The sequence below is a fragment of the Schistocerca gregaria genome, chromosome 8 (genome assembly GCF_023897955.1).
Source record: "Schistocerca gregaria isolate iqSchGreg1 chromosome 8, iqSchGreg1.2, whole genome shotgun sequence".
Lineage (NCBI taxonomy): Eukaryota > Metazoa > Arthropoda > Insecta > Orthoptera > Acrididae > Schistocerca > Schistocerca gregaria.
This window is the reverse complement of record NC_064927.1, coordinates 244,167,037-244,189,262: the sequence shown is the minus strand read 5'-3', so window position 1 is coordinate 244,189,262 and position 22,226 is coordinate 244,167,037. Positions and strand designations below refer to the sequence as shown.

The window sequence follows — 22,226 nt, the reverse complement described above, 5'->3', positions numbered from 1 at the left end:
CAGCATACTCTGGAAAGAACCTATTTGGCATACAATTGGACTGAAAGACTTGACTTTATTAAGTGATACACTGAGGATATCTTCTTTTAAGTTACTAATGTTGACAGTAGTTCTTTATTCAAATTCTGTAATATTTACGTCACCTTCTTTATGAAGGAATTTTGGAAAACTGCGCTTAGTAACCCTGCTTTTTTGGCACTGTCACCAGAAATATTACCATTAGTACTGCACAGTGAAGGTATTGTTGTGCCTTGTACTGGTGTAATTTACATATGACCAGAATTTTCTTGGATTTTCTGCCAGATTTCAAGACAGAGTTTTGTTGTGGAAACTTTTAAAAGCAGCTCCCATTTAAGTCCATGCTAAGTTTTGAGCTTCAGTAAAGTATTGCCGATCGTGGAGGCCTTGCATTCTATTAAATTTGGCATGCTTTTTTCAATGCGTTTGGAACAGTGTTCTAGCCTGTTTTGTGTACCATGGGGAATCAGTACCATCTTCTATTAATTTATTTGGTACCAAGTCTCTCAATTGCTGCCAATAACATTTCTTTGGATATAAGCCACATCTGGTCCACACTTATGTAGTTAGTTTGGAAGCAGTGGGGACTGTCTCTTGGGGAGGCATCACACAAATTTTTATCTGATTTTCCTAAACGGATATATTTTCTATTTATTTTTGGTCGATTTGGAGTTACCTTATGCAATGTCTGAAAGACACTGCATAAATACTGAGTACATATGAGATCTAGCAAAGATTTCAAAGAGGTGCATAGATTGACGACTTGCTTAAATGTTCACAAATGTAAAATTGAGCACTTCATAAAATGAAAAAATGTAGTAGCCTATGACTATAATATCTATGAATCATAGTTGAAATCAGTCAACTTCAAATACTTAGCTGTAACACTTTGTAGGCATATGAAATGGAATATCGCATAGGCTCTGTTGTGGATACAGCACGCGGTAGACTTTGGTTTATTGGTAGAATACTGGGTAAATGCAATCAGTATACAAAAGAGAAAGCTTACAAATCACTTGTATGACCCATTACAGAATATTGCTCAAGTGTGTTAGACCCATAGCAAATAAGACTAGCAAGGGATATTAAACATATACAGAGAAGGGCAGCATGCATGATAACAGGTTTGTCTGACCACAGGGAGTCACAGAAATGTTGAAGAAACTGAATTGGCAGACTCTTGAAGATAGACATTATCCTGAGAAAGCTTACTTGCAAAGTTTCAAGAACTAGCTTTCAATGCTGCAGCAAACATCTATTGCATGCAGCAAGGGGGGAACTGCAGTGGAAATGACCACTGAATAGCCCTTTCATGTTGATGGCAGGTACATATAATCTGTGGCCAGAAGCCTGACTCCAGTCCACCACCAGCAATGGAGGGGGTGAACCTCTGGCAATGTCAACAATTTGTGCTGGTATAACATCAGAAAAATCATGAAACAAACGTTGGCAGAAGAACCCAAGCCAAAAGCCACGGGCAGTTTGTCAACAAGTGGCCACAATGGCCATAACAATTTTAATGATAAAGTCGGTGGTGGCTTGTTACCAATCACATAGTCGCAGTTATCTCATAAATGGTTTGCTGGCGGATGCAATTTTGTTGGAACTTTTTTGCTTCTATTATTGTGTATTTTTGTGTGTATCAGTTTTTGTTAGTTATGATTCATACTGTATAGTAATTTTGCAACTGGGTGCCTTTGACATATCAATTTGGTGCCCGCTTGTGTCGCTTGAGCCTTAAACTGGCCCTGCTGTGTCACAAATAACCACTAGCTTAAAATTAGTTCCAATCTGTGTGACCCAATTCCAAACTGCAAATACTTATATTCACATTTTTCAACATAGTCATGGCTGTTATTTGCATTCATTATCATTTGCTACAATTTACTGTTCCTATAGCACTAGGCAAACTTAGAGCTGAACGGGCAGAAATTTGACCACTTCAGGATAAGAGTGCATTCATAAATTAACGTCAACCTCAAAAATAAACAATGCTGTTGAGAAGTAGCTGCTTTAGTGGCATTGTTGAACCTTGTGTTCCATTTATTATATCACATTTGTTCTGTGTGAACATACCTATATTAGAATTAATTTGTTTCCTGTAGAAATGTATACTATTGCAAAGTATTTACCCATTTTTAAAGTCATTTCAGTTCCGACTACATTTAAATTCAAGCATGGTAAATGTTCATAATAACAAAGGTATGCAGGATACAATCCCATGCTTGGCAGCAAGACCAAATTTACTACTCATTCACCACCCGTATTTGGCTGCCCTGATGACCAGAAGCACGAAATTTTAATCGGGACTTCTGGTAACATGAACCTGGTTCACTGCCAGGCCGCTTGGAGCACTGCCTGTTTTATTATATTACTTTATTATTGACTGACATAAAAGAATCTTCCATTTCTATTTTTATTTTGCACAAAATGGAATCTGATGTTCTACAGACTCAGCTAAATGTGTTCCTACTTACTACTTTGTGTTGTGCACAGCATTATTTAAATTGCACTGTAAGTATGTTGCTCATATTCTGATTTATTTTTCTTGAATCCATAATATTTAGTGATGTAAATGATTACAATATTCATGTTTGTTATGTATAAAACAGAATCTAGTTTCGTCGCTTGATGTTCTGTGCACCCTTGTACACTTGTTCTAGCTTATGAATCCATGTGTGTACCCCATCAGGCCGACCACCACCTGCAACCAGTTAGCTGAATCCTAGCCTCTCACACCGAAGATACTAACTACTCCCTTTCTTCATCAACTCTTTGTCATCCCCACTCCTTTACTCCCTGTATTTCTACTAGTTACTGTTGATGCCACCTCCCTATACTCCAACATCCCTCATGCCTGCTACTATCAAGCACTACATCTCCCTATGTACTTCAGACTCCCAACTCAGTACCACATTCCTCACATACAGTACCAATTATATCCTCACACAACTACTTCTCTTTTGAGTAGAAGGTAGATAAACAAATTTGTTGCACAGTGATTGGCACACACAGGGCATCATCCTACGCCAAACTTTTCACGGGCCATCTTGAGGAGAGCTTCCTAGCCTCCCAAAAGCCCAAACCTCTTGTCTGGTACAGGTTCATTTTGATACTGTAATTACCTGGTCAAGGTGCTGAGACATCCTATCTTCATTCCTCTACAACTTCAACACCTCTCCCAACTGTTTCACCTGGTTCTCCTCAACCCAACATGCCACCTTCCTGAGCATTTACCTTCACTTCTCTGATGGCACCATCCCCACCTCTGTCCATAATAAATCCATTAACCATCAACAGTACCTGTAGTGTGTTTGTGTGGTGGGAGGCACATGCATCTAGTTATATTCTAGCTCAACAAAGGATTTATGTCGAAAGTTAGTAAGTACACTTTCTCTTTTGTTTGCGCCTGTCGACGACTCAATGTTCTGCTATTTGGTGCATTGTCTCCTTTACTCCTAAACTTGTTACATTCTGCCAAGACTTTCCTTACTACATAATAATCAACATCTACCAGTAATGGTGAGCTGCACATCCTTTCAGTGCTGAGATGCCGTAACATTAAGTGAACACAGAACCAGTTTTCTGTTACCTGTCCTTTACTCTGCTCCATTGCTACTAACATTTGACACTTTAGAACATGTTACAGTCTTGATTTCCGCAACTCCCCACCCCCCCCCCCCCCCAAAAAAGTGCTCCAGTCCTTAATTTCACACAAGTACTAACTGATCAGCCAGAACATTATCCTACCCACATTTGCCCCAGATAGCAGTGACAAAATGTCGTGGAATGGATGCAATGAGGCCTTGTTAGGTTGATGGAGGTAGCTGGCACCACATCTGCACACAAAAGTCACCCAATTCCATAAATTTTGGGGAGGGGCAGGATGGAGGGTGGGGGCAGGGGCAATGAGCTCTGACACCACAATCAATCCCTTCCCAGATGTGTCCCATTGGGTTCAGATCTGGTGACTTGGAGGCCCAGCACATCAGTTTAAACTTGCCACTGTGTTCCTCCCACTCCTGGCTTTATGACACGATGCATTATCTCGCTGAAAAATTCCACTGTCGTTGGGAACCATGATCGTCTTGATGGGGTGTACATGGTCTGTAACCGTACTCCTTGCCCATCATGGTACCTTGCACGAGCTCCACTGGATCCAAGGATATCATTGTGAATGTTTCCCAGAGTGTAAGGGAGCTGCTGCCAGGTCGTTTCCATCCCACAGTACTGGTGTCAAGGAACGGTTGCTCTGGAAGATGACAGATTTGCGCCATCCCATCAACATAATGAAGAAGGTATTATGATTCATCAGAGCATGCAACACTCTGCCACTGTGCCAACGTCCGGTGCCAATTGTCATGTGCTCATTTCAGTCGTAGTTGCCAATGTCATGGTGTTAACAATTGCACATGTATGGGTCATCAGCTGCACACACTCATCATTAGGAGTGTTCAGTGCACTGTGTGTTTACACTCACTTTTACTCTGCCCAGCATTTGTTTGATGATAGTTTCACAACAGTTCACTGCCTGTCCTGTTTTACCAGTCTGACCAAACTATGACATATGACACATCTAATGAGGGCTGGCCACATAACCCCAAGACATCTGGACATGGTTTCACTTTGGTTTCACCACATGTTGAAGACACTCACAATTGCACTCCTAGAACACACAACAAGTCGTACAGTTTCCAACTTACTCGTGCTGAGCCTCTGGGTCATTACAATCTGTCCTTGGTCAAACTCAGATAGTTCGTGTGCCTCCCTCATTCTACACACAGACACGCACTGAGCTTGTGTCTGACTAGCAGCAGGCTATTATCACCCGGATGGGTTTATATTGATAGTAGGTCAGTGGTCGTATGTTCTGGCTGAAAAGTGTCTATCTTTCCACTGAAATATTTTTTCTGTTTACAGGATGATCTATACTTTTGCAAAATATGAACTTTTGTGGTATGGACAGAATACCATGCTGCCAAGGGCACTTGGTCACAGTGTTGCTGGAGTCATGCAGCTGATGACAAAGCAAACCTGCAAACCATTCCACATGTCATATCTACATGTGGCAAGGTTCTCATAATGACTTGTTGATACAGCATTGTGCCAACTGGCAGTGCATGCTTTTGCCACCAGCCAGCCTAACAAACTGACACTGGGACATTATTTATATGTCCCATTCGTACCGTTAGATAGTTTGCAGTCAGATTCCATAACTTGATGGTTTCCATGCTGTTGGAGGCTCAAGCAACTGCTGGATAACTGTCATCATCGTCATCATCATCATCATCATCATCATCATCATCATCAGCCCATCACTCATGCACCAAAATCTGGAGTTTCAGATTCCTTGCCGTCCCATGTCTGCTCTTTTGCCCAGTGCTGCAGACATCACCAAATAGCAGTACCCAAGCCATGTGGGGAGTCACCGCAAGCCACTGCCTCAGCACTACCACTGTCACTGTCTCCACACAACTGCTGTTTCAGCACACTGTATCACAATCACTCACAAATATGTTGCTGCCCCACCTCACTCTTCGCTTACATACTGCAAGCTCTATCAAGCACAGATGCTATGATCTGAAGGACTGGTACCCTAGCCTCAGCTGACTGCTTGTGTTCCTCAGCACCTTATGAGTAGGCTTATATAACCTACAGAGGTGGCTGCTGCCAGTATGAAGACATAGGTTGGTGCCAAGCTGCACCCAACAGAGAAAGGCACACATCTGTAATGTCATTAGCTCTTTGTGTACAGCGGACGTAATATATGGTGCTTATGGGAAATAAGAATGTGATGGATGAAATATTACATCATGTCAGTTACAATGATTTTCCATGGTGTCCGTTTTTATGGCTCTTCGAAACATTTGTGAAATCTGCAGGCTTTGTACTTACTGCTGTGACTGCCAGATGGCAGTAACTGTATCATTTGTCGTTTTTTGCAACCTTTGTTATTTTCTCTTGCTTTGGTGGTGGTGTTATGTGATGTTTGAGTTCTTTCTGTTTGGTGTGCTTTTGCATTCAAAATGTGCAGTGAAGAGGAGCAATTTTTCGAAAAAATTGTTAAAAAGTACTTGATAGGCTACATGTGATGAAAACAAAATATCTGATGATGATTCAGATTACACCATCTGAAAAGAGTAATAATTGTAGACTTTTTTTGAAGACAAGTTGTTGCATACATTTATCGTATTGTTTTCAGAGAATTGTATTGTTATGAAGGATTCTCCTGAATGTACATCAGAAAATGAAACTGAGTTTACAAGTCCAGTGAATGTAATGTTGAACTGTGTATATCTTCTTGTTTCAATTTGGATCACAAGGTACTCCACTATGAATGTTAAATTTTGCTTTGGTCATGTGTTTTGTGTGCTTTTTTTTTACATATAAATTGGTTGTAAAAGAAATTAACACAGAACTATCACATGTTTACATACGTATTTGGATATTAAGATCCATTTTCAACTATTTTTTTGTGATGATTACTACTAAATTGAAGTTTCATCTATGTATTCAGATTTAACACTAGCAATACTAAAAGGAGTGGCTATAAATTAGAATGTCCAGTAAAATTAAAAATGTTTTCAAATTCCATCTACAAATTTGTACACAGAGTTATAACTTCCAAAAAAAAAAAAAGGGGGGGGGGGGGGCAGCCACAGGTATTGGCAGCCACCTACGAGACCAGCTCTCCAAGTGTTAACAAAGATTATGGGCCATTTTCATGTAATGTGTATTTCCTTTGCTCTCAATTTATTCTTCAGTCAGAATAAAGAAATACATTTTGAAAGTTGAGTAAATTTAATTTTCTTGAGTATGACTGTGCGGATTTCATGTGAGTGAATACATACCAATTATTAGAAATTCACAGATCCTAATTATAGTTGACATTAGAGCACGTAACTATTTCACAATATAAAATGTTTTTCTTAGTTATAAAATGAGATTTTTTGAATATATTTCTTTGCAACGTCTCAAAAAACTTTCAATTTCCTGGCATGCACTTTACCCCTATATTACAAGGCCTGCCCATGAAGTGAAAATGAAATATATTTTCACCTAATACACATAGTTAATTGAAGTTCACTGCAAAATTACAGAAACATTTCGGTTTCCAGGAATGCATTTTACCACTAGACTATGAAGCCCACCCATAAAATATAAATGAAAAATACTGTAATCTAATATGTTATTTTCCCCAGAGTTGAAATCCTGTGCCAGGTCATTTGGAGCACTTTGTCATTCTCTGCTTCCATATCATAACACAGGCCGCACACTTCTCATAATTTTGGCGTTCTGTGTTAATGCCACTTATCCTAACCCCTCCTTTCTGAAATTGTCAAATTAAATCTGCGTGTGACCTCAACTACCAGAACTTCATCTATGAATGTAAGGTAACCTCTACATTAGGCAACAAAAAAATGCTCACCTGAGCAAGCAAAACTTTATTTATGAATGTAGGATGACCTCGTATTTTTCAAATCATAAATTTGGGAAAAAACCTTGTCTTATAGTCAGGTAAATACATTATTTGCATTATATTGTGCTGGTATATTAAACAATAAAGCTGCCCGCAACCAGGGCACCAAGGCGTTTTGTAAGGTACAACATTATTGGAGGTGGCATACCCTTGCCTTCTTTTGAAATTTGAACTGACTTATCCAGCCAGTTACGGGGAAACATTTAATTTAACAGGCACTCTGAATCATGGCACAATTCAACACTTTTCATGTACGACAATCACCACCAGAGGTGGAAGAAGCAATAAGTGCCAAAACAATCCTAAGATCGATAGAGATCAAACCTCATGCTTCTGTACTGATAATCTGGCATGTATCAATCACTGAAGCTGATTTATTAAGAACAAAATCTTGTCTTAAGAATTATCAAAATTGAGGAACAAAAAATTTAGAAATTGCAGAAGAAAATAAAAATGGATTTCATATTTTGTTGGTTCAGATCATCAATGTGTAACCTTAACAATACTTAACAAATTCATTTTACTTACATCTACGACTAGATCTGCACGCAACTTTTCTAGTAGCTGGAAATCTTGAACCCACATCTGAAGTTCTTCCCACTTCACATCGACCTCTTCATGTAGCATTTTCTCCTCTGAAAGATTTAACAATTCCAATTAAGAAACAACAATTTCCTACTATAGTATAACATACATTCATCTCTAACTTTTTCACAATCAATGAAGTATTAAACATAAACCCTAATCATTAACTAGGAAGTTAACAAACGAAATAATTTTTAAATATGTTATTATACTCCATAGTTACATGATTATTTTATGTTTAGTTATCATCCTCCATCTTTCAAACCATAAATGGTGGTCATATACTGAGATGACAAAAGTCATGGGACAGTGATTTGCACATGTACAACAGATGGGGGCATTATCACCTACACGAGGTATTAAAGGGCAGTGCACTGGAAGAGCTGTCATTTGTACTCAGATGATTCATGTGACAAAGTTTCCGGCATGAATTCCATGGGAATAGCTGGGCTCTTGGCATGGAATAGTAAGTGTAGGTGGATGCATGGAATATTTCATTTTGAAAATCGTTAGGGTATTCTGTATTCCAAGATGCACAGTGTGCCGAGAATACCAACTTTCAGGCACTACAATGCAGTAGCCGTGGGCCCTCACTTAACATCGGGAAACAGTGGGGTTTGCATATAGTTGTCAGTGCTAACAGACATACAACACTGTGTGAAATAATCGCAGAAAGCAATGTAGGATGTATGACAAATGTATCCATTACAACAATGCAGCAATATCTGGCATTAATGGGCTAGGACAGTAGATAACTGATGCAAATATCTTTCCTAACAGCAAGATGTCACCTCCTCTGGGCTCATGACCATAGCAGTTGAACCCTAGATGACTGCAAAACTGTGGTCTGGTCAGATGAGTCCCAGTTTCAGTTGGTAAGAGCTGATTGTAAGGTTTGAGTGTGATGCAGACCCCATGAAGCCATGGACCCCGGTTATCAAGAAGGCATGTACAAGCTGGTGGTGGCTCCATAATGGTGTAGGCTGCGTTTCCATGGAATAGACAGGGTCCTCTGATCAAACTGAACAAATCACTGACCGAAAATGATCATGTTCAGCTTCTTGGAGACCATTTGCAGCCATTTATGGACTTCATGTTCGCAAAAAACAATGGATTTTTATGGATGACAAGTCACCATGTCACAGGGCCACAATTGTTCACAATTGGTTTGAGGCACATTCTGGAGAATGATTTAGTCACCCAGATCACCTGACATCCCATAGAACATTTTTGGGACATAATTGAGAAGTCTGATCATGCACAAAATCCTGCACCAGCAACACTTTTGCAATTATGAATGGCTATTGACGCAGCAAGGGTCAATATTTCTTCAGGAGACTTCTAATGACTTGTGGAGTCCAGGCCATGTCGAGTTGCTGCACTACATCGTGCAAGAGGAGGTCCAACAAGAAATTAGGAGGTATCCCATGACTTTTGTCACTTAACTGTAAAAACATAGCCCAATTCCAGTAACATGATGCTGGCAAAAAAATTGGGATTATGATGAAGCATTATTTTGTCAACCAAGATCCCCCCTCCTCTCCCCTGCCCTCCCCCCCACACACACAGGAGAGGGAGAGGGGGGAGGGAGAGGGGGTAGGTAAAGAGGTGGAGGAGAGGGGGAGGGGGAGGTAAAGAGGTGGGGGAGAGGGGGAGGGGGAAGGAAAGAGGTGGGGGAGAAAGGGGAGGGGGAGGGAGGGAGGGAGGGAGGGGGAGTGAGGGAGGTGGAGTGAGGGAGGGAGGGGGAGTGAGGGAGGGAGGGGGAGTGAGGGAGGTAGGGGGTAGTGAGGGAGGTAGGGGGGAGAGGGGGAGGTGGGAGAGAGAGAGAGAGAGAGAGAGAGAGAGAGAGAGAAAGAGAGAGAGAGAGAGAGCACATATGCAAACATATTCTAATAAATAAAAGTCTGGAGGTGCAACATTAACAATCAGCACGTATCTGAGTGTCAAAGGATTTTGGATTGTTTTGGGGGAAGAGACCAAACAGCGAGGTCATCGGTCTCATCGGCTGAGGGAAGAAAGTCGGCCGTGCCCTTTCAAAGGAGCCATCCCGGAATTTTCCTGGAGCGATTTAGGGAAATCACGGAAAACCTGAATCAGGATGGCCGGACGCGGGATTGAACGATCGTCCTCCCGAATGCGAGTCCAGTGTGCTAACCACTGCGCCACCTCGTTCGGTTGCTAGAATTTGCACACGCTCGGTGAGTGACAATGGTGAACAATGAATAGTGATCTATTATTTATCTTCTAACAAGGATTTTCAGTCGCCATACAATACAAAGCACAATAATTAATCTTCAAAGCAAAAAAAACAATAAAATAAAAATCAAGTACACATCAGCAACTGAGCACCTCACAAAGAACATATAGCACTACCAGTGTGTTGGCTCACTATAAACTTATGTTACTGAATAAGGATATAATGCTAATTTTATGCTGAGTATGACTGCACATGTGGGCCCAGCTCTTTTTGATTTAAGCAAGAAAATATGAGTTAGACAAACAGTATTCCTGTCTTATGTTAAAGTGAAACTCTTCAAGATTTTTCAATAAAACTAACATTATTAACATTTGCATCTTTATTCTTCATTTCTAATTATTTATTTCTTAACATAGTCACCCTGGCAATGAACACATTTATGCCAACAGCAGATCAGTTTGTTGATACCATCAGCATAGAATGTTTGACTTTTTTGACGGAACCACAACCTCACCTCTGCTTGTACCACTTTATCACTATCAAAGTGAAGTCTACAAATATGTTCTTTAAATTCTGGAAACAGATGGAAACTGGATAGGGTTAAGTCAGCACTGTACAGGTGATGACTGATGACTGCAAACCGAAAGCATCAGATTGTTGCAGATGTCGCAGTGCTCATTTGCTGTCTGGCACTACCCATGCTGAAAGAGAGGATGCTCCATGTGTGGACAAACTCATCAAATTCAAAACTTGATTAAAGCATGCTGTTTCTCACACACTAACATATTTATGTTAGTGCAAATATGTAGACATGAAAAATGAAGATGTAGAATATTAAGAACATTTTTTATTTAGAAAGAGTTCTCAGGTAAAAAATTTGGAAGGATACACTGCTGCATGCCCTCACATATATGGGCATGCCGAAAAGTTATGGCTCCGAATTTTTATTCGGTTCTTGACATCAGTTGAAGTATTACAGGTCATGCATATCAATTGGGCAATTTCCCCACTTCACTGATTGATGCAAGTTTCAAACCTCTGCTGATGTAGGGCTCTGAATTGTAGCATGAAACAAGGCAGTGCATAACTTAAGTATGTAGGTGTGTGAGAAACAGTGTGATGTAAGAGAGTTTAAAATAGAAAAGTTTTCTCATGAACCACCCTCTCCTTCAGCATGACAATGTCAGACTACACAAGCACTACAAGAAAGTCAATAATCCCCCCATGGTTTCACTGTCATCGATCATACCCCACACAGTTCCAACTTGTCCTCATCAATTTTCAAAACTTAAAGAATACCTTCAAGGACTTCAGGTCAATAGTGATGAAAACACACACACACACACACACACACACACACACACACACACACACACACACACACAGTGTGATCAAATCTGTAATGAAACTGCCTGGTGGGCATTTCTTTGCCCCCCTGGCAGCCAGCCAGTGGCGGTGCTGGTGCAGAGTATATTTCCCCATGTATGGGTAGAATTTTAGCACAAGTAGCACATGTTTGCTAGGCGACAGAATACAGTGTATTGAGTGAAAGTGTTTCAAGTGAAAGGAAACACACAAGTATTCTATTAATCAAAGACTATTCGTGTATGATTCGTACATGTGTACAGAATCAGCATATGCTGTAAGGAGATCCTTTCAAGAGGTATTTCCTGATGTTCAAGTTCTTAATTGGAGCACAATTCATCAGTTTATAAATAAATAATAATGAACAGGAAGTGTTCTTGATGTGAAACACAGACAACCATGTACAATATCAACATAAAAAACTCTCAGTAACATTGAGCATGCTCTAGAAAATCAGTTTGACATTTTTCTCAGCAAATGGGAATTTCTTATGGTTGTATTCAAATAGCTACAAAGTTATTGAAGTTACAGACCTGTAAAATAACTGCCATTCATGCACTTAAACAAAGTGACGCTGCAAAAAAGTTGTGGTTTTGTGAATGGATTTTGGACACGGTTCATGACGAAGAAATAGACCCTCACTTAACTTTTTGGACAAATCATAGTTCCACTTCAGTGGCTATGTTAATTCACTAAGTAAACATTAGTGGAGATTTGAAAAGTCTAACACAATGCACAAGGCACCCCTGCATGATCAAATATAGGAATGTGGTGCACTATTAGGAAACAATTAGTGGTGAGAGATATTTGGAAAACATTTTGTGGCTCTTTTAGCCAGTTAACTGAGGCATAACATGCTTCTGTGACCTTCCAGTAGGACTCCACGTCAGCACACGCAATTCAGCTTCTCATTACAGAAAATTCATGATGTGTTTCAAGATACAGTTAACACTAACAACTTATGGCCTCCTGATTCCCCCAATTTAACCCCCAGCAATTTTCAATTTTTATCTCGACAGGGGGAGGAGGAGGAGGAGGAGGAGGAGGAGAAGGGGGGGGGGGGCTTTAAAAGAGGAAGTGTACAAATCAAATCCACACTCTTCAAATAAACTTAAAACTAAAATTTGTCAAGAAATTGCAGCCGTTTTTCTGAGGGAACTGCAATGTGTAATGAGCAACTTCCCAAGCAGGTATTATAAATGCTGCCCTTGACGGCCAGCCGCTTGCCACAAAGAGGGTTGCGTTAACAACTGATCACCCTGTATAAAGCAGTGTATGTGTGTATGTTCAAATCATCTCCCAAACTGCTTGATCATTTTCAATCAAATTTGGCACAGAAACAGCAGGCCGCATAAGTAACGGCACTGTGGTGTTTTATAGCATCCTATTTCCAATAGGAGCGGAGATATGAACAAAACTTTGTTTTTACTGGTCCCTGGCACATAGGCTGCCCTGCATGAAAGGCATGTTGTGTGGGAGCAGTGTCAGCCTGCTACATCAACCTTCCATGCTGGGCAGCTTACGTGTCAGGGGAAAGAATCTGTTTCTAGGCTCCAACATGTAGCTTGCTCTGCATGACAGGCATGTTGTGGGAATACAACAGACTGCTTTATTAAACTGTATGCACAGGCTACATGCACTGATCAGTATGACTGGTGACAGGTCAAGGTGGATAGAGGAAAGGATGCACAGAGCAAGGGGAGGGGGAAATTGACAGAGGGGAGGAGGGGAAGATGCATGTAGCAGATGGAAGGTGTAGAGCAGTGATGGGTAGGTGGAAAAGGAAGACAGGAAGGTGGAGGTGGAATGTGAGAGAGACAGGAGGATATGGTCAGAGGAAGGGGATGGAGAAAATGGACAAAGAAAAGAGGAGGAGATGAAGACACAGAAAGTGTGGAGGAGGAGAGAGACAGATAAAGGTGAAAGGATGAGGAAGACAGACAGAGGGAGGAAGAGATGAACACAGAAGAGGAGGAGGAGGAGGAGGAGGAGGAGGAGGAGGAGGTGGTATGTCCGATATATGTGTCGAACACATGCGCGGGCAAAGCGGGGGGAATGGCTAGAGCGCACATAAATATCAGTAATTTTTTCTGAAAGACACTATATTTAAGTCAAATGTTTGATGTCATTCAGTAAATTGCACTGCATATTATTAAATACACTGTTTTCACCTTTTTTTACTTCAACAAATAATGGTGTGCATAGTATTTTTATTCTTGTATTGACTTTTGTGAAATTAAAAGCTAATTGCAAATATGAGAATCATGTGCAGTTTTATACCTTCACGTTTTGTTGTTTGTCGCTTGTACTGTATACGGAAACGGAATGCTTCGAGAACAGATGCCACAACTATTGTGAGGACAATCATTGTTGACAGGTAAAACAGCATGAAGTAGATGCGGCTCCATGGCGATGCAACTGATGCATATCCATTCATTAAAATAAACCAATTATTAACCACAGTCAACTCAAAAAGAGTGACTGAACTTTTCATCAGGTTTTCAAAGGTGTTGAGGTAATAGTACCCCAGTGCAGTGCTTCCATTGACACTGTACTTGTAGAAGTCTTCCACTGTAGTATTCCTGTAAGAATATCATGCTGTATTTCAGTGACTAACCTTCTGTGAAATTAAATACAGATGCTTAAGCTATAATTTTGCTGATGAGGTGCACGACAGTGCCTCACTTATTGCAAACTTCTCAACTTACACACAGCAATTCCGCATATCATATCCAGCGAAGAGCTCCATTCCAATTATGGCAAAGAAGTAATACAGGACAAGCATGACTATGGCAGTAGAACACATCAGCGGCGTTAGAAGTACGAGCGTGCCAAAAACGTCACGATAACGTTTCTTCAGTTTAAAAAGTCGCAGCAGTCGTAATGGGCGGATGAAAGTCAAAACTACCATCCAAGGGAACATGGTCAGAAGTGTAACTGCGCATAGTGTAGCCAGAGTAACAGAAAAATCAAATGAATTCCATCCAGAGCTGAAATATTGGGATACACCTAGCCCCAGGATCTTTAACAGCGCCTCTATTAATCCCACTGGAAAAAATAATAAATATCAACATTCATTTCTTTGGCGCAAAACAATGTTACAAATTGTTTAGTTAACAAACTTGAAATACTTTTGGTCACTAAATGAATGGCAGCAAAGAATGTCATTTAAACTTCCAGATGTTAAAAAGATTATGAGACAAGACTGTCAGTTAGAACATACTGGGGTGAATATTTTACACTGTCAATAGACACTCAAGAAAGTACATGTACTACTCTTGCTTTCCTCTACAGAGGAGTCCTTTCTCCTCCCTTAGGATGTAATTAATAGTTCAGAAACCTAGGACATTATGTGTACTTTTATGTGTGCATATTGACAGTATTTGATTTTTCCTTCCTGCAGGTAATAGGCAGGAACTCTGACTTATAAATTATTTAGTTTCCTTGAGTGTATTTTCCTTCTGATACAAAACTTTCAGTTTTCTCTTTGGCACATAATATTTTTAAATATGCATCTGTCTCACATTTATTTATGAACACTTTACACTTCTAAAGTCTGACCGAAAAAGAATCAAACGGAAAGAAGAATTGACATACTAACACATGAAATTCTTTCAGAAAAAATGAATTAGTAGTTGATGTTTTAATATAAACTTACGGCTTACAAACAGTATCGTATCCCAGGAAGCAGCAAAGGCACATGCTGATTCTTCCAGATCAGTAGTTAGCTCAGTAATACGTATTGCCATGGAAATACCGTTACAAATAATCAAGCCATCTGGAAAGGAACTTCAGCTGTTTAGACAGTTAGTAAAAGATAAGAATCAGATAAACTTTGAAAACATTATAAAATAGTAACAGAAATTAATACCAGCAATGTGATCACAAAGTTTGAACTTCAAATCAAATAATGATGGTTGGATAACATACAGTGAATACAGTGTCCTCATTCATAAATTTGCAACATTTATGTATTCGTATTTTAATAATTTTTGTGGCAGAAGAGTTTATCATCAGCTACCAAAAACAGTACATTTCAAATAGTGATATGTTGTTGTTGTGATGGTGGTAATCAGTTCAAAGACTAATTACAGGGATATAACCACACACTTAATAACATGGAACAATTTCTAGATTTTAGAATTTCCTAAAATTTGAATAAGAATGGGGAATAGAAAGATTCTGTATATTAGAAAATACCAAGGTTCAGACTGGGAGATATTTTCAATAATGAGCTGTTGTGAGGCAGCAAATGAAGCATGATAGATTGATTCTGTGCAAATACATAGTTGTTCAAAATGATGGAATCATTTTCAAAAATTCATATGTATCCAAGTACAAATTCAAAATTAAAGCTTTATACCAATGGAAAGAAGAACTTTCAAAGTTGTTTGTGGGCAGCGGCGGGTGGGAGGGTGGTGATGGTTTCAGAAGTGGCCGGTAGAGTTCACATGGCAAAAGGGCTGTCACTCTGTTTCACTGTCAGTTGTGAGTGAGATGGCAGCTGTGGAACAGTGTTCTTGAGTTCATAAAAAGTCAGTCTCAAACTGCAGTGCAGCAGACATTTTGTACCAAATTAGGAGTTCAACCACCAACTTCATTTTCCAACAGGATGAAGCTTCACCTCATTGACACTGTGATGTATGAGGCTTTTTGGATGACTCCCTTCCTGAGCGCTGGATCGCTCGCACTATTTCTTATGGGGTTCTGTGAGGGAAGCTATTTATGTCCCACCTCTACCAGTCACTCTGAATGATCTGCAGAACCAGATAACTGGTGTTGTATACTCAGTAACAACAGATACGTTTTCGCGTGTGTGAGACGACTTCGGCTACTGTATCAATGTTTGCCATGCAGCCAACGGTGGCCACATTGAACATTTATAACATTTATCATATTTCTAATTATTAAATAATTATTACAAATAATTAATTACAAATTATTAAATTTATTAAATTGATATCAAATACTATGAAAAAAAACTTTCAAACTTCCTATTTTCATTGGTATAAAGCATGTTCATTTTTAATTGGTACTTGAATAAATACGAAGTTTGGAAAATGGGTCTATCATTTAGAATAACCCTGTATAAAGAAATAATATGGTATGTACTGCAAACATAAGCAGAGAGGATTGTAGCTCAATATTATGTAAATATAAAGAAACAATATGGTACCTCTTGTAGATGAAAGCAGAAACATAGGACAGGGGCCACTATTGCGAAAATGCCTGAATGCTGCTTTTCAATCTGATTTTATGACCAATATTTTATTTCAAAAGAGTTTCTAAGAAAGTGACAGCACGGAAGAAAGAAATTATTTAACATGTTGAGAGGCATAACAGCAGAAAATATTATGCAGAAAAACTGCTGAAGTTGAGGAAGGTACAGAGAAAAATCAAATGCAGATAGTCTTCATTTAAGGAACAAAATGATTAAATGCAAGGCCCTATTGAACACAAAGATTATTAAAAAGGTGTCTTTTGATGTAGGTATAGATTTAAGAATCTAAAAATTCATATTTGCTACAAAGAGACAAGAAATAAATTGCACGAGACATAACCACCTGAGAATTCACAATGGTTATAGCAGTTCATTAATCAATTAATTAATTCGTTCATTCACACACTGTATTTGTTGTGATCCATGCCTCCCACAACAATGGAGGTGTGTGTATCTTACAATTCCTTACTGCCAAACAACAGTCAATGTGGATCTAACAAAGAAATCATAAAATCAACTCTCAGTTATTGAAGGGAATGAATTATCTGTTAACTCTGGTAAGTATGTACTCTGAGGGCACCTAAGGACAATGACGTCTTCTATACTCAGTGGATATTGCATGTCTTCTACACTTAGTGGATATTGCACCTACCAGGAGGGCGTGGCAGTCATACTGCTTGTTGTGTTGCTATAGAAGCTCCTTGGGCTGCAATGTTCTGACATGGAAGAGCACAAAACTACTTGGCATCTACCATCATCGAAAATGTTAAAGAAGAAAAATTGAATGGCAAGGAAATGCAGAGGTGGTTCAATGTTTGAATCAAGAGGAAAGACAATTGGTTGCTGTTTGGTGATATTTACAGAAGACCAATGAAACATATATTTTGAATGGTTAGCTGAGATAAAGGAACTGTGTATCAAACAAATGAATTAGGTAAAAATGGCAGTATTGATTATGTGTTTACTGTACACTGATCAGCCAAAACATTATGACCACTGCCCACCGTGTCATGGATGCTGCCTGTCAGCATTGTGGGAATGTGATGCTGCAACAGAAGTACGTAAGTGGAGCAGGCATAAACAAGAGATCACTCTAGCAAAGATATGGACTGCATATGGGGAAATCCATTAGATAAGCAACTTTGACAAAGGGCAGATTATTATTGCGCAGAGCCTGTGAATGATTATCACAAACAGCAAAGCTGGTCGAATGTTCATGTGCTACTGTCATGAGCATCTAGGCAAAGAGGTGGAAGGACAGTGAATGTACCGTTACGCACTAAATGGTTGGACATCCAAATCTCTTCACAGAATGTAGGGTTCGGGGGCTTGCCTGCTCTATGAAGTTCGATAGGATTCCCCTTCATTGTACTTTCTCGAACATGGAGCTCCACAGCAGACCACCCCTAAGTGTTTACATGATGACCCAGCAATGCCATCTATTACAATTGTATTGGGCGTGGGATCTTTGGGATTCAACCATCCGTCAACGGAAATGTGTCAGCTCTTCAGATGAAATACATTTTTGCCACACTAGGTTGATGATCATCTCCACAAACACCATCTGGGTTGTTTTGGGGAAGGAGACCAGACAGCGAGGTCATCGGTCTCATTGGATTAGGGAAGGACGGGGAAGGAAGTCGGCCGTGCTCTTTGAAAGGAACCATCCCGGCATTTGCCTGGAGCGATTTAGGGAAATCGCGGAAAACCTAAATCAGGATGGCCGGACATGGGATCGAACCGGCGTCCTCCCAAATGCGAGTCCAGTGTTTAACCACTGCGCCACCTCGCTCGGTACACAAACATCATCACCGAGATGAATGGCGGCTCGAAACATGCAACTCACCACAGACGCAGGCTGATGAGAGCAGTATTATGCTATGAGAGACATTCTCCTGTGCTTGCATAGGATCTGTGGTAGTTTTCAAAGACAGGCTGACAGTTGCAGACCATCTGCATCCCTTCACACTCGATGTCTTGTCCGACGATGATGTCTTGGAGCCAGAACTATGCTACAGTGACTTGAGGAGCATTATAGTGAACTCATGTTGATGTCGCAGTGACCAAATTTGCCTAATGTAAGCCCTATGGAACATATCTCTGTCGCTATCAGGAATTAGTGATGGATTTCATTGCAACTGAGAGTTACAGGAAATGAAGTTCATCCAGAATGAGATTTTCACTCTGCAGCGGAGTGTGCGCTGATATGAAACTTCCTGGCAGATTAAAACTGTGTGCCCGACCGAGACTCGAACTCGGGACCTTTGCCTTTCGCGGGCAAGTGCTCTACCATCTGAGCTACCGAAGCACGACTCACGCCCGGTACTCACAGCTTTACTTCTGCCAGTATCCGTCTCCTACCTTCCAAACTTTACAGAAGCTCTCCTGCGAAACTTGCAGAACTAGCACTCCTGAAAGAAAGGATATTGCGGAGACATGGCTTAGCCACAGCCTGGGGGATGTTTCCAGAATGAGATTTTCACTCTGCAGCGGAGTGTGCGCTGATATGAAACTTCCTGGCAGATTAAAACTGTGTGCCCGACCGAGACTCGAACTCGGGACCTTTGCCTTTCGCGGGCAAGTGCTCTACCATCTGAGCTACCGAAGCACGACTCACGCCCGGTACTCACAGCTTTACTTCTGCCAGTATCCGTCTCCTACCTTCCAAACTTTACAGAAGCTCTCCTGCGAAACTTGCAGAACTAGCACTCCTGAAAGCACTGTGAGTACCGGGCGTGAGTCGTGCTTCGGTAGCTCAGATGGTAGAGCACTTGCCCGCGAAAGGCAAAGGTCCCGAGTTCGAGTCTCGGTCGGGCACACAGTTTTAATCTGCCAGGAAGTTTCATATCAGCGCACACTCCGCTGCAGAGTGAAAATCTCATTCTGGAAACATCCCCCAGGCTGTGGCTAAGCCATGTCTCCGCAATATCCTTTCTTTCAGGAGTGCTAGTTCTGCAAGTTTCGCAGGAGAGCTTCTGTAAAGTTTGGAAGGTAGGAGACGGATACTGGCAGAAGTAAAGCTGTGAGTACCGGGCGTGAGTCGTGCTTCGGTAGCTCAGATGGTAGAGCACTTGCCCGCGAAAGGCAAAGGTCCCGAGTTCGAGTCTCGGTCGGGCACACAGTTTTAATCTGCCAGGAAGTTTCAATGAAGTTCATGTTTGTGCTCTTTAAAATTGTGGCAAACTGCAATTTATGTACATAAATACCTACTATTACATATAAAAATCAGACAAGTTTGAGTAAGACTTGTGCTCTGAGAGTTCCATACAAACTTAATTATGTACATAGATGATAATTTTCAAGTGTCTGAATGGCATGGTGCAAGTCTTTCCACTGGATGTCACTTCAGTGACTTGTGTGTCCCTAACCAACCACAGTTATACAACTGGCGAACCTGAACCACACACTGAGAAGCGAAGGCTAGGTTAAAACAAGACTGAAGTATCCATGGTCCAACTGAGATTTGATCTAATAACCTCACTTTCCAGGGATGCACTTAGCCATTAGACCACCAAGCCCAACATCTACTTATTCATGGATCATTTGTGTATAGCAGTAGTGGTCAAACTTTCTTGCTCAAAAGGCAATACTGACATTGTAGGGCGGCACCTCGGGCCGCATATGTACGAATCTCATTATTAAATGGTAACTTACATAAATCAGTATATTATGAGTCCCCAATACCCTAGTTATAGTACATGTGCTATAAGCTGGCTGCTGACACCCAGGTACTGATTTTTAAAACTGCCACTTTTCGAAACACTTCTTGTAGACTGTTTTCTGTTACAGACTGCTGCCACATTCAGTGAGCCCCGAGTTGTGACATTAATTTCATGGTGAAGTTTTCTTGTGTTGCCTATATTCATGAGTAAATAAGTGAGTAATTAGTAGCAGTAACTGCATTTATATATAAATGCATTATGCAATATGACACATGATCACAAATGTTTTGAATGTAATTTTTCTACTAATGACTGCATTCTATTTGGCTGGTGCATGCATTTGTGGTGTTTTTCAGTAAGTTTAATAAACAGAACAGATACACGTAACAGATACCTTAGTCATCAATAGTACATTCTCCTTCACTATTTACAACAGTTTGCAGATGCTGGGGTAACTTTTTGATTCCACGATTTTAGGAATCATGTGGCTTTGAGGCAAAGAAACCACAGCTTTGTTTGGAGTGCTTTTTTATCTGGAAAATAGCTTCCTTCGAGGCTGTTCAACAGAGAGCAGAAAAGTTGAAAATCTGAGGGCATAAGATCAAGTGGAAAAGGTGGGTGCAGAATGACTTCCCAACCAAAGAACAGTATAGTTTTTGCTGTCAGTCTAGCAGAATGTGGGTGGGCATTTTATGGAATAGCATCACTTCACGCAGTCTTTCTGGTCACTGTTCTTAAATTGTGCCTGCAAGACATCTCAACAGTTGACAATAAATGTCAGCATTGATTATAACACTTCACTTCAGGGAAGCAATTCATAGTTCACCAAACCATTGCTGTTCCATCAGATGCATAAAATTATCTTTTGTGGATGTGCACATTTCTTTTATGGGGAGTTGCTGCTTTTCTTGGGGCCAGTCATTCCTTTCTTTTCCTTATGTTAACATAAAGACATCATTTATTGTCACCATTAATGATACAGGATAGAAATAGTCAGTGCTGTTCATGAGCCAACTAAAGATGACCAGGTAGAGATGCACGTATTGCCACCCACTAATTTTTGTGTTTTTGGTTTAGAGCATATGGTATACATACATCTTATTTTTGGACCTTCTACATCACATGCAAATGTCACACGGTGGCGGAACAATCACAGCTCATCACATTTGCCAGTTCTCTAGTAAAATGATTTGGGTCATTGTGGATTAATGTGTATAAACGGTCTTCATCAAACCCTGAAGGTCTTCCTGAATGTGAAGAGTCACTAATGTCAAAATGGCCCCCCTTAAAATGAGAAAACCATTTTCTTGCTGTGCTGTGTCCAATGGAATTATCCCCATACATGGAACAAATATTTCTAGCTGCCTCTCCTGGTGACAACACTCAGCTGAACTCAAATACAAGAGTATGTGAGAGATGTTCAGATTTCTCTACTTGGTACTCCTTTTTCTAGCACCTATGGCTCAACTCACTATCTTCAAATGACAAAATTTCATTATGGAAACTTTAATAGTAACAGTGAACTACAAGTAAAAAATTGTGATCAATAAACATATTCATAACAACTGGAGTATCAACACGCAAAACAAAAATGCTAAAAACTTATGCACCAACCTAATATTATAATAGTGTTAATTTAATTTCATATTCCTTATTAATATATGAAACACATTTGAAGATGACCATCTGTACAATGCA

The 22,226-nt window shown here is 40.2% G+C and overlaps 1 protein-coding gene across 1 annotated transcript in view; it reads right to left on the bottom strand.

Moving 5' to 3' along the window:
* LOC126284039 (two pore channel protein 1-like) overlaps positions 1-22,226 on the bottom strand; it is a 77,706-nt gene that overhangs the window by 18,063 nt on the left and 37,417 nt on the right. Inside the window, exons 9-12 of the mRNA XM_049982604.1 lie at positions 15,304-15,423; positions 14,354-14,693; positions 13,926-14,227; positions 8,027-8,133 (exon numbers count right to left, since the gene is read on the bottom strand). Of these exons, the coding sequence (XP_049838561.1) occupies positions 8,027-8,133; positions 13,926-14,227; positions 14,354-14,693; positions 15,304-15,423 (869 nt within the window). The remainder of the gene's footprint in view (positions 1-8,026; positions 8,134-13,925; positions 14,228-14,353; positions 14,694-15,303; positions 15,424-22,226) is intronic.